Source organism: Hyla sarda, chromosome 4, assembly GCF_029499605.1.
Source record: "Hyla sarda isolate aHylSar1 chromosome 4, aHylSar1.hap1, whole genome shotgun sequence".
Lineage (NCBI taxonomy): Eukaryota > Metazoa > Chordata > Amphibia > Anura > Hylidae > Hyla > Hyla sarda.
This window is the reverse complement of record NC_079192.1, coordinates 123835266-123851389: the sequence shown is the minus strand read 5'-3', so window position 1 is coordinate 123851389 and position 16124 is coordinate 123835266. Positions and strand designations below refer to the sequence as shown.

At 42.4% G+C, this 16124-nt stretch overlaps 2 protein-coding genes across 4 annotated transcripts in view; one reads left to right on the top strand and one right to left on the bottom strand.

Annotated features, from left to right (window-relative positions):
* CIB1 (calcium and integrin binding 1) overlaps nt 1–2202 on the top strand; it is a 34487-nt gene extending 32285 nt beyond the window's left edge. The window contains exon 7 of the mRNA XM_056572016.1: nt 1045–2202. Within this exon, the coding sequence (XP_056427991.1) occupies nt 1045–1066 (22 nt within the window). The 3' untranslated portion in view covers nt 1067–2202. The remainder of the gene's footprint in view (nt 1–1044) is intronic.
* Nucleotides 2203–9135: 6933 nt separating this feature from the next.
* SEMA4B (semaphorin 4B) overlaps nt 9136–16124 on the bottom strand; it is a 284324-nt gene continuing 277335 nt past the window's right edge. For all 3 annotated transcript variants that reach the window (XM_056572013.1, XM_056572014.1, XM_056572015.1), the window contains 5 exons: nt 14284–14494; nt 14079–14194; nt 12913–13079; nt 12732–12826; nt 9136–12228 (listed from right to left, as the gene is read on the bottom strand). In XM_056572013.1, coding sequence (XP_056427988.1) covers nt 11453–12228; nt 12732–12826; nt 12913–13079; nt 14079–14194; nt 14284–14494 — 1365 coding nt within the window. In that variant the 3' untranslated portion in view covers nt 9136–11452. The remainder of the gene's footprint in view (nt 12229–12731; nt 12827–12912; nt 13080–14078; nt 14195–14283; nt 14495–16124) is intronic.

Below are 16124 nucleotides of genomic sequence, written 5' to 3'. Positions count from 1 at the left end.
TATGGTGGTCCCCAGTGGCTTCTCTCTGCACTACAGTCCTGCAGTGCTTACATCAAGGCCATTAGAGCAGGCAGAAGCCACCAGGGACCACCCCAATGACTAGTAGTTCAGGCAGCATGAAAGTGATGACCAGTTCCCTCCCTGTAAGCTATCCCTGTTGTTCATCTCCCTCAGGCTATATTCACATGGCAGAATTCTGCACATCTGCACTGATTCCGCTTCCACATTCATTTGGGTGGTTTCTGTCTTGTGCATATTTCACGTGGAATCGGTGCTGATTCCATGCTATTGGGCCCTCTAGTTCAGCCTTGAATGGGTGTTGTGCAGATGGACTGGAATGACAGGAATCTGGAAGCAATTCAAAAGTACAAAGGTTGATGCACAGGAAGGAAGTTAAAGGGGTACTCCGCTGCTCAGCGTTGGAACAAAATGTTCCAAATGATTAGAGCCGGCGCCGGGAGCTCGTGAGGTCATAGCCCTGCTCCCTCAATGCAAGTCTATGGGAGGGGGCGTGACAGCCGTCAAGCCCCCTCCCATAGACTTGCATTGAGGGGGCGGGGCATGACGTCATGAGTTCCTGTTCCTGAGCAGCAGAGTACCCCTTTAAACATCAAAATGTATTCCTTTTATTAAAACAAGTAAATATATTTCTTTACCAGAACAAGGACATTTTTTTTCTTTTTTCTTCTTTTACCCAAATGTTTTGTCTAAGCTCTGTGTGACATGTTTATTATTCTTTTTATACAGGATATTGTGTAGGATAAAGAATAGAGAGTGGATAGATATATAGAGCGTGTAAATCACAGGTAGTGTTAAAGAAAAACTAGACGGGCACAAAATGAGAATCTCATGGCCTCTAGCATCAATACTGACTTGCATCAAGCTGTCAGGCTTTTTCTCTTCTTATGCAATAGCTTAACCAGTCACAAGTCTAGAGATTTAAGGCTTTGTAAGCAAAGGTTACAGACTGCTTAAAATAATGTATTCTTTATAATGCAGTTACATTTTGGAAAACAAATTTATTTATTTTTATTTTCTTTTTAGCTCCTTCAAAATTATCCTATGAATGTTGCTGCAGCCTGTTTACATAGAGGGCGACAATTTTACTCCTGCAATGAACCTGTCAACTGTGATTACATCTTGAAGAACCAGTCTGTGTCTTAGAACAAGTGTAGAAACCCCTCCGGTATCAGCTGCCTAAAAATGAATCAGGTTGACTGATGATATTGCACATAACTACTCTTGGTACAAACCCTTCATTGGTAATGCCTGTTTACATGTGTAGATGCCTATACTCTGACCATGTGTTTGCAGAAGAACAGACCATGATCCATTTCTATAGAGACTTAAATCTTCAGAGTCCCAGATCAAAATAGGGAGAGAATCCTTGGTCTCCTCATTCTCCCCGGCACATGTCCTTTCTTTTAGTAAAACATTTTAACATGACCCTTTTTCTATATTCCTAGGTCTATGTAGGGTGTCTGTCACCTTTTGCTTAGTGATTAGAAATGTTTATCAATGTTTTTTTCAACGTATGTCACTATGACTATGCAAATGCCAGTTTTCCTGGAAAATTCAGGTGTTAACATTTCAGTTTTATATTGATTTAAGAACATATTTAATATTAATGTTTTTGTGTGTGTTACACTGTACAACTTACCGCTTTAGAAAAATTCCCTTTTAACTGCGAGTTAGACTTAGTCCACACTGTGTTTAGTCAGTACATTGTAGCATTAGGCTGGCACCCTGTCAGAAAGACATGCCAACGTATACTGTGGTGCACGGGCAGCGGGTCCATTCAGTTTAGTAGTCTGAAGATAACCTACTAGTGACCTATGTTCGGTCCATTTCCCACATACATATGTTCAGTAGGACTAACATAGTCTTCTGCTTGTAGCTGATCAATATTATTGGTGTAAAAACACCTGATACCAAAAGAAAGAGAAAAACATAATACTGATAAAGACTTTCCAGAATCTACCGTAATTATTAGTTAAAGGTTGATTGATTTGATTTTTTTTTTTTTTTTTTTGCTTTAAGTGTAATATTTATCTTAAATGACTACTGTTTAATCCTGATCTTCCTTTTAAAAATACTTTTTTTTTTTCAAATGATTTAATACTAGTTTCATAAATATTGAATATCAAATGACAAAATGAGCACAAATGTTAAATATGCAATAAATGTGAACTCTTCTTTTGAAAGTTTTAGCTTTTGCCTTTGTCTGTTATTCGCCCGGTTTTCTTTGATCCCTGAGCTTTAATCTTCATTATTTATGAATAATGCTGAGAGATAAATTCCAGTAAACGTTTAGGCAGTAAAAGGCTTATGAATATTTAGTGTGTGTATATACACTGCTCAAAAAAATAAAAGGGAAAACCAAGAGAACACATCCTAGATCTGAATGAATGAACTAATTGTATGAAATACTTTAGTCTTTACATAATTTTTGGGTGATTTTGTTGTCAGCACATTCAACTATCAATGGAAATCAAATTTATCAACCCATGGAGGTCTGGATATGGAGTCACACTCAAAATCAAAGTGGAAAACCACACTACAGGCTGATCCAACTTTGATGTAATGTCCTTAAAACAAGTCAAAATGAGGCTCAGTAGTGTGTGTTGCCTCCATGTGCCTGTATGACCTCCCTACAATGCCTGGGCATGCTCCTGGTGAGGTGGCAGATGGTCTCCTGAGGGATGTCTTCCCAAACCTGGACTAAAGCATCCGCCAACTCCTGGACATTCTGTAGAGCAACGGTTGGTGGACAGAGATGTCCCAGATGTGTTCAATCGGATTCAGGGCTGGGGAACGGGCGGGCCAGTCCATAGCATCAATGCCTTCCTCTTGCAGGAACTGCTGACACACTCCAGCCACATGAGGTCTAGCATTGTCTTGCATTAGGAGGAACCCAGGGCCAACCGCACCAGCATATGGTCTTACAAGGGGTCTGAGGATTTCCTCTCTGTACCTTATGGCAGTAAGGCTACCTCTGGCAAGCACATGGGGGGCTGTGCGGCCCCCCCCAAAGAAATGCCACCCCACACCATTACCGACCCACCACCAAACCGGTCATGCTGGAGGATGTTGCAGGCAGCAGAAAGTTTTCCACGGCGTCTCCAGGCTCTGTCACATGCTCAGTGTGAACCTGTTTTCATCTGTGAAGAGCACAGGGCGCCAGTGGCCAATTTGCCTGCACGGTGTGGGGCTGTAAGCACAACCCCCACCTATCGATGTTGGGCCCTCATACCACCCTCATGGAGTCTGTTTCTGACCATTTGAGTGGACACATGCACATTTGTGGCCTGATGGAGGTCATTTTGCAGGGCTCTGGCAGTGCTCCTCCTTAAACAAAGGCGGATGTAGCAGTCCTGCTGCTGGGTTGTTGCTCTCCTCCATGTCTCCTGATGTACTTGCCTGTCTCCTGGTAGTGCCTCCATGCTCTGGACACTACGCTGACAGACACAGCAAACCTTCTTGTCACAGCTCGCATTGATGTGCCATCCTGGATGAGCTGCACTACCTGAGCCACTTGTGTGGGTTGTAGACTCAGTCTCATGCTACCACTAGAAAGAAAGCACCGCCAGCATTCAAAAGTGACCAAACATCAGCCAGGAAGCATAGGAAGTGAGATGTGGTCTGTGGTCACCACGTGCAGAACCACTCCTTTTATTGGGGGTGTCTTGCTAATTGCCTATAATTTCCACCTGTTGTCTGTTCCATTTGCACAACAGCATGTGAAATTGATTGTAAATCAGTGTTGCTCCCTGAGTGGACAGTGTGATTTCACAGAAGTGTGACTGACTTGGAGTTACATTGTGTTGTTTAAGTGTTCCCTTTAGTTTTTTGAGCGGAGTATAATCAGGAGAGAAGATTTTCAGATGCCCATGAAGATCCTATTACAGTCCTGCTGTTGTGTTCAATTTGCACATTTTTCTCTGCACTCTTTCCAAACTCTTCAGTGTTATGCTCACTGCCATTTATTATAGACTTTAAGAGTACCTGTTATGATCTTGATACATATTATAATTGCCCCAGTTCACTGCCTCCATCATGGTAAACCACCCCCTGCCTTTTATTTTTATTATTTTCTAGTTTTCTACATTGATATTGTGCTGCATCTTCTGCTCAGTCTCACTAAGCTAAGTGAGGGTGTTCCCCAGCAGGTGTGACATCATCTGAAGCTGGGGAGAACTGCCTCCCTCACTTTGCTACACACAGCCGAGAGCAGTTCAGTGTGAGATGGGCTGTGAATGGCTCTACAGTGTAGCTCATCTCGAAGGAAAAGGGAGCTGAAATATTTAGCTCTATAAACTCTATGGGGGAGATTTATCGAAGGATTTAGACTGGTTTTTCCCATCTAAAATTATCGCACAGAAAGTCGGTCCAAATACGTGCGACTTTTTCGCGACTTTTGCTTTAGAGGATTTTTAGAACATGATGCATTCTAGTCTATTTTAGATGGAAAACTGCATTGGTGCTGAATTTATCAAAAGTGACTTTTCAGCGACAAGTCGCATCGGTTGAAAGCACGCTGAAATGTCAGACCATACTGAAGCAGGTTTAAATATAGTCTAAACCGTATATATCCCAAAGTCCGTGCGCAGAATTTATCAAGAGACGTGTGACTTTTGACAAAAAATAAGTGCACAATAGACCGGCCTAACGCTCTGTAGTTTGGTCTATATTGATGCGGGAAATAGACAACTTTGATAAATTCCCCCCCCCTATATATGCTGTGCTGAGGTCCCATCTACATTTCCCTTATGTTTCTGCCAGGCTGCTGCAAGAGACATAAAAAATCTCCTCCATGAGCCCCCGCATTGCCGCTCTATGTGAGTGGCTAATGCACGTAGCTTCGACCTCTCTGAGGTCAAAGGTACGCCCTCTCCCCATACAGATCTATGGGAGAGAGGGGGAGGCATATAAATGCTGCCTACCTGCCTCTGCCCTAGAGATACATGGAGGAGGCTTGTCGGTCATGACGTCTTGCTGCGGCCGGCGCACCTCCTGCATGGGAGAGCTGTGGGAGAGCCGTGTCCCCATGCAGGAGATGGGGGGAGTCCCAGTGGTCGGACTATGTAGAGGATAGACGCTTCTTCAGGGTCCTGTAAAGTACAATGTGTCCCAAAATAAGTAAAATGGAGCCGCCCCCACCTAGTGTCCAAAGAAGCAGCTAACCCTGACACAGGTAAATAGAGCATGTAGTATCTGGCCATTGTGATGCTCAGTTCTTCCAGCCATTGACATGTTTCGCAGATCTGGATTGTCAGTAGAATTGTCTGTTGAGTCTGGTTTCAAGTTATAATGGTCCAGAAAAGACCATTGTATGTTTCAAAAACATTGCACACCTAATGCCACTGTAAATCGAGGGACCATTCTAGAAACAGAGGGTTGTCTAAAACTTTTTCAATCCATAGGGATTTTTCATTAATTTGCGCGCAGTTCTGTCTAACCCTGCATAGAGAGGCAAGGGAGCAGTCTGACCTATTTTATAGGAAATGCATCATAGATAGCAATATGTTACAATACACGGAGAAACCCTGGCCGCCCTCACTACATTGTATGCCAGGCAATTACCAGGACTGTCTCCTATATTCTGCTTCATCTGAGGTTCTGAAATGGACAAAGGAAAATGGGACAGTCATGTATAAGGAGCCTAAGGCTACATTCACATGTCAGAATTTCTGCATGAATTTATAGCCAATGGTGGAGATTTATCAAAACCTGCCCAGAGGAAAACTTGCCCTGTTGCCCATAGCAACCAATTAGATTGCTTCTTAAATTTTTAGGAAGGCCTGTGAAAAATGAAAGAAGCGATCTGATTGGTTGGGCAACTCGGTAACTTTTCCTCTGGACAGGTTTTGATAAATCTCCCCCAATACATTTCAGTGGGATTCCGCTGTCCCATTTACACAGCAGAAGTTCCGCTACAGGAATTCTGTAGATGTGAATGGGATATTAATTGCTGCAGAATTTTCATGCATAATTCCGTGCAGGAATTATGTTGTGTGAATATAGCCTAACAAGCGTAGAAAGGAGCTTTGGACATCCCCACTGCTGTGGGCCTTCTTTGTATGTTCCTAAAGAGGTTGTCCGGGAAGCAGAAGGGTTCTGCTCACCAGCGCTTCACTTTTGCTCCCTAGTAATATCAAAATTATACTGTTCCGAGACGGGAGCTGGCAAGTGCTTGTCCCTATCAGTGTGATTTCCAATAGATGCATGATGTTACTGATATTGTGGTAATATTATGCAACTATTGGACATTGCATGTGGTTTTATGGACTCTCTGTATTGTCAGGAAATGTCTGGTTATGAACTGTGAGTGCATATCCATATCCCCTAATAGTTTTCCAGTTCTTTTAATTTGTTTCCTTTAAAGGCTGTTATATGAATTACAGTAACCCCCTCGACATACGATGCTTTTATATGTTGGGGCCATCGCATTAACTGCTATCCGACAGCGCATAATGCCCAAGCTGCTGTTGGATAGCAGTTGAAGCATCCCGGACAGGTTCATTTACCTATCCCCGCTGCTCTGGGTCCACTTCGCGATCCTTTGGCGTTTTCTGCATCTTCTCTGGGGTCCGGGCCTCGCTTTCCGGCGTCGTTATTACATCGTGCGCCCGCCGTGCCGGTGCACCAACGTAATAACGTCATCAGACAACGGAGATGCCGGAGCAGCGGGACAGCATCGGGAGCCCCTGGGGCAGCATCGGGAGTGGTGAGGATCGGCGGGGACAGGTGAGTATAACTTCCTATACTTTACATTGCACGAATCTCTCAACATACGATGGATTCGACAAACGATGGGTCGTTTGGAACGAATTACCATCGTATGTTGAGGGACCACTGTATATAGAACTGAACAAAAAAGACTTTATAATGTATCCGGCGTGCTCATTGTTGTAGGGTTCACATATGGTATAAATGTGGATTTCTTCCACTCCATTAAAATGCAGTAGAAATAAATCTGTGGATTTAAAAGTGCAACCGAATAACTCTTCACAGTGCTAAGCCTTAAATCTGGCACTTGCAGAATTACTGGATATGATAAATTCTTAATAGTGTATCACAAAAAAAATTTGTATCACAAACAATAACTGTAACATTATTAATAAATCACTAGATGGTGTCGGTAATTCTATTATGGAAATGAGTACTTTCTGTCATAATGATGGCTGAAATATTCATCAGATGGAATCTTAAAGTGTCTAAAATCTTCTGAAGTCTTGTAAGTGTTTTTACTATTAGCTAAGTATGTGTCATTTACTGTCTGGCAATGCATCTTTCAAATTTTATCTAGTTAAAGGGAATGTGCCAGCTGTATATCATTCTCAAGCAGATGGTGCTATGTTGTAGCATGCACGATTCCCCCCTCCCCCACCCTTCCTGCCTTGACAATTCGTAAAGACTGGGAAGGAGGTGACGTGCATGCTGTGGCTTGGCACCACCTCCTTGACACTTGAGCATTTTTAAGGGATCCTATACTTGCTAGCAAATCTAACATTTGTTCAAGTCAATGTGAATTTCTCATTATATAAGTAAAAAATGAACATGTGGGCTGCAAGCACAAACATAGACAAACGTATTCGGGACACATTACACCAAAAGGAGCTTTTAGGACATCCCAGTCTAAATGCATAGTTATTAACATGGAGTTGGTAATAATTTTTTTTTTTTTGCAGTTATAACCGTTTTTACATCTCTGGGAAGATTTTGTACAAGATCATGCTGTGTGTCTGTGGGAATTCTGCCCATTCATCCAGAAGAGAATGTACGAGGTCAGACCCTGATGTTGGGCACAAGGGCCTAGTTCACAACCTTTGTTATAATTTATACCAAAAGGTATGAGATGGGGTTGAGGCCAGGACACTGTGCAGACCAGTCAAGTTTTTCCACACCAAACTCTCCCAAAAAAAAAAAAAAAAGCACCCAACCATGCCTTTATAACCTTGCTTTGTGCATATGCTGGAAGAAAAAAGGGCCAAAGCCAAAATGTTCACACAAATTTGAAAGCATACAATTGTCCACAATGTCTTAGTGAAGGTTTCCCTTCAGTGGAAATAGGGGCCCAGGGCAACCCCTGAAGAACAACCCAAAATGGTTATTCCTCCTCCAAATTTTTTTTATTGTTGGCACAATGCAGTCAGTCAGGTCAGGTCCTCCTGGTATTAACAAAACCCAGACTGCTTTATTAGACTGACTAGCAGAAGCATGATTCTCCACTTCTCTGCTTGAGTCCATTGGTGGTGCGCTTTACACCACTACAACTGACCCTTGGCATTGGACTTGGTGATGTAATGCAGCTGTTCAGCCATCAAACCCATGCCATGAACCTCTGCCAGGGCACAGGTCTTGTGCAGATTGTATTATCAAACAAGGTTTGCAGTTATTGCAGCAGAATGTTAGTGACTTATGACTCTTGTCGACCCTGCTTTGTAACTTTACCTTATCTCCACTTTGTGGCCTAGTTGCTGTGATACCAATACCACTTACAGTTGATTGTGGAGGAAAAAATTTCACAAAATGGCTTGCAGTCGTGGCATCCTTTACAGTACCACGCTGGAACTCCGTGAGATCTTGAGAAGGACTGCATTGGTAGCTGCTTGAATTTATACACCAGAATTCGATGACTAGGTGGTATGTCCTAATAACTTTTGTGCATACAGTGTACTTTGCTCAGTATGGTGAGCAGGTGCTGGGCATGAAGCTAATGATACCCCTTCCTCTTGCCAGCCATCAGCTAATGATACTCTGTCCTCTTGCCAGCTTCATCAGGAGCCCAATAGTAGCACTTAGGTAACAGGTTTTTCTGCCAGCCAAATGTTATAAACAGACCACCTGACAATCTCGGTATAAATTCTGTATAATTATGGTGAGTATATTCCACCTACTGTATCATATACATATTAGGCCCCCTGCACAAAATGTTTGGGATTTTTTTATTGGGATTTTCTCTCAGATCAAAGAGAGGATCCACTCTGCAGCACAAGTGAAGGAAATTTCCCCTAATATTTCCTTACAAATTCAAGTCAACTAAGAGCCTTTTACAAAAAGACACACTGGAGAATGGATCTCTCGATCGGAATATAAAAGGAGCCTTACCGACATAAACAAGAAAGCAAAATGCTAGAATTCAAATCCAGAAAAAAGTTGAGATTGGAATTTTTCCACATTTTATTAAAAATAAAGTGCTGTAATAAAAAAAGTTCATAAACTGCAAATCAACATGGGAAGCAAACTGTACAACTGGACTCACCAACACCACATACTGACAAAACATTTGGCACAGAAAAGCTGCACATACATATTTACAACAGGATGGGGCGTTTCCATGCATGCGTTGTGATAAGGTGCGCATTTCTTTTTTTTTTTTTTTTGCAACACAGGTAAGGTTATGTCAGAGTCCTAGTGGTCCTCTATATTCAGTGTAGTACCGGTAAATATCCCTGTCAAGCAGCAGCTGGTTCACAGCATTGTAGATCTGGTGTTTAGCATGTACACGACAGGTAGTCACTGAACGTCTGCGTGTAGAACACTACGGTTTTTTTTGCCTTAGCTACGGGAGTTTTATATTCTAGTGAATGTGCTTTAGATCAGATGCTACTGAGTCAATACTGTACATTCAAAGATGCATTTGCTGTTCCAAAGTAGTTTTATACAAATCAACATTGATCAATGCTCCTTAGGCTGCACCGAGACTGGAAACTAAAGTTTCTAAGGAAGAAAGGTCTATGGTTTATTGTTCTGTAACATGAGTAGAAAAGTTGGAGCTTGAACATAGCTGAGGTACGTGTGCTTTATAAAGAAGTAGCTATACTATGGTATAGCCACTGAGAGGATAGATCTGTAGTCTTTAGTACTGTTCTGAGAACTCGATACTCTAGTTGTGTATAAAAACAGCAGCTGCCTGAGATATTCTCAGAGACTTATCTGCACAAAACCACTTTGTAATCTATACAATAACTAGTAGCATAACAACTACTTTGGTATTTTCAACACTGCTCAGACTAATCCGCAGTAAAGCAAGAGCAGGCATTTATGGCACTCTAGGAGTGTAGAGCATGTGCTTTCAATCTTGCCCTCAGACACCCCATGATCAGTATCTCGTATTAGCCGAGAAAGAGTGTGCTTACTACTTCCATAACATCTTTCAACTTCTAGTTTATACCAATGATACACAATGTCTAAAATGAGCGCAGGATGTCTTACCATCCAGGCTTTGTGTATGTTAACAAAGTCCCGTATTATGAAGGCACTGGAAAAAGTGTGACAGGAAAATTCTGACATTTCCCAAACAATTAAATGCATTTTCCCTACTGGTCACTTGGAGCAATGGCGTACACTACTGGTAAATCTGTCCATACTAACAGAACACATCCCATACACACACGTTCTCAAAAAAAAACAAATGCAAATAAAAACCCATGACAAATATACAATATTTACACCCCCATCCCCTGAACAAAACAAAACTATATGATGTCATTTCTAACAAACTGATAAATTAAATATTCTGTGTCTGTACCTTTTACACTTTAGGCAGATTATAGCTGGTTGTTGGTGCCATAACACCAGTTCCTGGTTTCACATTATTTAAACAAAGTAATGACAAAACATAACAAAAAACACAAATAATATTAATAGATGTTTTCTAAAAGATTTAGGATGTGGATGATCATCAGCAGTAGGTGCAAGAAGTGTTCATGAAGGTGGTTGCTTGGACGACATGGCAAACATCTGAAAGTAGGGTGTCTTATACCCGCAGTAGAATATTGCCACCAGTTGGCAATGTACCAGACCAATATTCTGAACACCCTTTTCGTGGCTAATGCCAGATTCTTATTGTGCTTTCCGTAATAATAATAAAACCTGCCAAAACTGACACCATGTTCATTGGTTGCTCAGAATTACAAAGCCTGGACGCTCAGTGATCTACAAAATGTTCACAGGTACAACATTCTTGATGATCTTCTAACATGAGTGACGCCTTGGGGACCCCCAATTACATTTGGTCTTCTCCTTTCTCCATAACCGATACTGAGGAATAATACTAGTATCCCAAATTTCTACTAACCATGTGGAAATTTCTCAAAAGATTGTCCTTGCACACGGCTTATCAGATGAGTGTTGAAATGGTATTGTGCTACCTGGAGGCCAAGTGTGCACATGCTTCCAAACACAATTGTCCTTCTGTGTCTAGAGACCATGATGATGATTGTAACAGAAGATGATGTGCTATCTTTCCACAATGTACACTTGTATACTTTCTGCACACAGAAGCTATCCAAGTATAGGTAGCCTGGGTTTATAATCAAGTTTTGACCATCATCATAAAGTTGCATGCACACACACAGAATACTTGTGGATCACAGAGCCTCGTTGAACTGTTGCTTGTGGTCCCATAGTAGTTTGTGGGTTCAGGAATGTATTATGTTTTAGTCTTTCATACCACAGAATCTCTTATCTCTGAGCCTAGTCGTACTCTTGGTCTTGGGCATGCTGGCGATACTTCCACAAGAGTGTCTTTGACATTCAGCGGTCTCTTCTCTGATTCTGATACAATTTTACTAGCAACCAAAGGGTCGTGAACAGGAGTGCTGATGATATAGTTGTCATTTAGAGTCTGATAACCCTTATGGTCAGCTTGCTGGATAGGAACACTGTTCCCATTTAGGGGCACACTTTCAGCATTTTTACGTGGCTTCTTGTCTGAGTTTTCCACTGGCTTCAGAATGGATTTCATTCCACTGCGATGTCTATACAAGAAGCACAATGTCATGATGACCAATACAACCACAAACAGTACAGTCATTATTAAAAATTCATTCCAGTAAGATTTCCCTAATAGCTGGGCAGAGCTGCCCCCTGAAGATGAAATAAATTTTGAGGTGTTGACAACCTTGTCAATGGCACTAACTTGGTGAAAAATTATTTCTGTTTGAGCCCTTTGAGTGGTTGTCCTCACGAAGCTGTCTGACTCCACACAGTACTTCACCATCATCTTCTTGAAATCCCTCTCTACTGACCAGCATTCATATGTTCCCAGTCTTTCAGGACTGTTTACGAGGATGAGGTCTCCAGTTTCTAATACAAAATATGAGGCATCAATCGCTTTCTCATTGTGAAGCCACTGACGTGATGCTAAGTTGGATAACAAATTGCAAGGCAAAGTAGTAGCATTATTCAGCTTAAGCACAATCTTCTTACATTCAGGTGTTTCTGTGGAAAAAAACATCAATAATATGAATTAATGGACGATGTAACTTAATTTAGTATAATCTCTGTCTAGGATATTTCTCTTCATCTCTCTCTACACCTCACGCTCACTCTCTATTATAAAATTAAACTTTCTCTATACATCTCACTTTAGGCCCTTTGAGGTACCTATGAAGGCTTATTCCCAATAATCGGCTAGTGTAAAAGGACGAGCGATCAGCCACTTAATAAGCAATTGCTTGTTGTTGGCCACACATCACCTTGTGTAAACAGGTCGCATGACCGATTGAGCCTTGAACAGTGCTTGATATCTTCCCTCCATCGACATATCTTAAAGGGCCCATTCTTTACCTCTGTAACAATATTTCTTGTTCTACGTCTCTCTCTCTCCCGCTTTACTTTTCTCTCTTTCTTTATATATTCGTTTATCTCTAAATGTCATATTGATTTCTCTTTCATATCTTTCTTTAAAATAGTGCATAAACTCATTTCTGTTAGTGACTTACCGCTTGAAACATGAACCCGTCCAGAAGGCCCGGAGCTATTGCTCTGCACACAAAGTTTTTCAGTATCTGCATTTTCAATATCTTGGAGCCAGTGCCTGGAAGACAGAAAATAACATTGAATAAAGAAAGTTTATATATACAACATTCACGGCTAAAAAGAGACATAATAGGGACCACTCACTGGGCATTTGGATCATGTGAATGGTGGTGGACACTGCGACAGCCCCTCTTGCTCCAAGCACAATAGGGATCACGGGAAAGAATGCATTCCCCACAGCTTGCATACATACTGCAGTTTGAAACCGGAACTTGTACCACCATGGAGCGAGAAGAGGCGTAAACCAGGTTCTATGCGAGACACAATAACATGATTTTTTAAGGTTACAAATGGAATAGCAAGTTTAAAGCAGCCAATTTATGCCATCTTATTAATTAACATTAATCTTTACAAAAAAAGTCTATTCACTCTGTTAAGTAATCTAACTATGTGGCACGATATATATATATATATATATATATATATATATATACACACACATACATATACATACACACGTGTAGTGTCTAGCTATCATTTAAAAATAGACATAAAATAATGAGCCTTCAGACAAGGGTGAATGTATATATGTGATTCGAGAAGATCGATAGCTCAATATCTATACTACAGTTAACACCAAGTACAGTGGCTCATTGGTTAACACTGCTGCCCTGCTGCTCTGGGGTCCAGCACTTAAAGGGGTACTCCGCCCCTAGACATATTATCCCCTATCCAAAGGATAGGGGGTAAGATGTCTGATCGTGGGGGTCCCGCCACTGGGGATCCCCGCAATCTCGGCTGCAGCACCCCAGACATCTGGTGGACGGAGCGAACTTCGCTCCGTGCTGGATGACTGGCGATGCAGGGCGGAGGCTCATGATGCCACAGTCACGCCCCCTCAATTCAAGTTATTGGGAGGGGCCGTGACGGCCGTCTAGCCCCTTTCCATAGACTTGCATTGATGGGGCACCACCGTGACGTCACGAGCCTTCGGCGCTGCATCCGACGCTCTAAACAAATGCCGGGTGCAGCAGGGAGATTGCGAAGGTCCCCAGCGGCGGGACCCATGCGATCAGACATCTTATCCCCTATCCTTTGGATATGGGATAAGATGTCTAGGGGCAAAGTACACCTTTTAATTCAGCTAAAATAATATCTGTAATAGTGTCTTATGGTATTGCCCTTGCGATAAGGATCAGATTGTGAGAATACATGATTAATGCTTTCTCTGGACAGCACTGGGGAATATGTTGGCTCTTTATAAATAAAGGGAATTCATTATTTTTACTAAAGTCGGACTACATTCTTACCTTGCTGTGATCGACCAGGAGCTCCTGAACTGGATCTGCATTTGGAAACAATTTGATCTCTTCAATAACATGGACTTTTTTATTCACATGGACAGCCTTGTGCAGACGCCCGTCGTCTGTGGAATGGAAAGTATTATTAACACTAAAACTACTGTAATGAACATGGATAGAAAGGTTTGTGGAGTTAGGCTACATTAACCATTACCTGTCCCCAGGAACATGACATCATAGGTTTTTTTCAGCCCCTTGACTCTCTGCACGCTGATCTGCTGATAAAGCATCTGGGTCTGGAGCAGTAGAGGTTGGCTCCGCACAGGACTGTCCATCAAGAAATGGTCTTTGATGAAGTTCAGTACTCTGTCAGGCATTTGTAGGGAGGAATTTATTTTCATGTTCCTTGCTTTGTTAGTAATGCACTGTTGGGAGTAGAAAATATGAATGAACAAGACAATCATAGACTAGTAAGCAGAGTCGCTCTGCCAAATTATATACAACTTGAGCAATACCATTGCACAGTAGATCATGTTTCAGTGCACAACAATCAGAGCAGCATTTTGGTGCTGGAATGTATTTAAATTCTGGGGAAACCGGGATCACTGAGATTAGGTATGGAGCTGCAGATCCCAGCAGACAGGTGCTAGGGGGAGAAAATGTACCATACCTTTACTTTAGCTTATCGCTGCTTATAAAGTTGTAAAAGTAATTTTTTTGTTAGTGTGGTAGCACAGCCGCCCCGTACCCTTGCTGCCCTGTCAGGCAGCCTCCCTTCAGTGTCCCCTGGGCCCCCTTGCATCTGTCCCCCATGTAAATATGTTTATTATGTATTCTACTGTGTAATGTGTGAAGAAAGCATTTTCACTTTAAGACTGTTTAACATGTGAGTTGTTATGTGATTGTTACCCAGGAGGTATCAGTGGCCAGGTGACTTAAGGTTGACTAATGGGACCCCACCAGAGCCTCCCCATATAAGCCCCAGGAGGAGTCTCTTCTCTCTCTTAGTTCCTAAATCTTTGCTGAGGTGCAGTCGAGCCTAAGAGTGTGGCTGGAGTCCATTGGAGGCCTAAAGTCAAGTCTGCAGCCACAAGCTACAAGTCTACAAGTAAGGTACAGTCACAGCTTAGTCTGTCTCCAGTCAAGTCAAGTCAGTCACTGTCATCTATTGTCAAGTCAAGGTGGCCTGCACTAAATTGTCCAAAACCACTGCAAGTCCCAGCAAGCACTTAAGGTCTCTGAAGTCATTGATCACCTCCATGGGCCTGGCTACATTGTTCTATTGGTCACTCAGTAAAGCTACAGTTGTCCTTAACTTGGCGTCTGAGTCATTATTGCCCCCGTGCCTAGCTCAGGATCCAGCAGTATACCTTCGGGTGGTATTGACGATAAACCACGCCCTGGCATCACAAATACAAGGGGTTAATGCCATCTGCCCCTAGGGTAATTCCATCTGCCCTGTATCACACCTTCTACCACATTAGCACCTAAAGAGTCAAGCTGGTGGTGCTGAGCTGCAGCAGCAGGTCTTCTCCCTCCCCCTCCCACCTCACACAATTGATGTATAGGGCTTGGCTTCCAGCCCTGAATGACAGTCAGTCACAGCGTGGCCAAAGTGGGAGGGAGGGTATCATGCTGCAGCTCAGCGCCACCATTTTGACTCTTTAGCTGCTAACAAAAAAATTTACTTTTAACCCTTACCAGCTAAAAAGAGTAATTTTTAACCCCCTAGCGCCTATCTGCTGGGATCTGCCGCTCTGCTTCTGGTACATAGCTGACACATTCCCTGTAAAAGTCTATGTGTCACTATAAAAAACATTTGACATGTCCTCAAAACTTCAAAAGTTTTGATCTGTCGGGGCCTAAGTGTTCAGGCCCTGACTGATCACTAGAACAAGCAGGGAGAGAAGCATTCAGCAATGCACTTTCTGCTCTGTGTCAATATAGACCATTATAAGATCATTGGTCACATGACACAGAGCCGAGAGGGAACAAGCTAAGGGCGCGCCTCTCCTGGCTCTTTCTATGATTGGTTGGGGTCTGAACACTCAGACC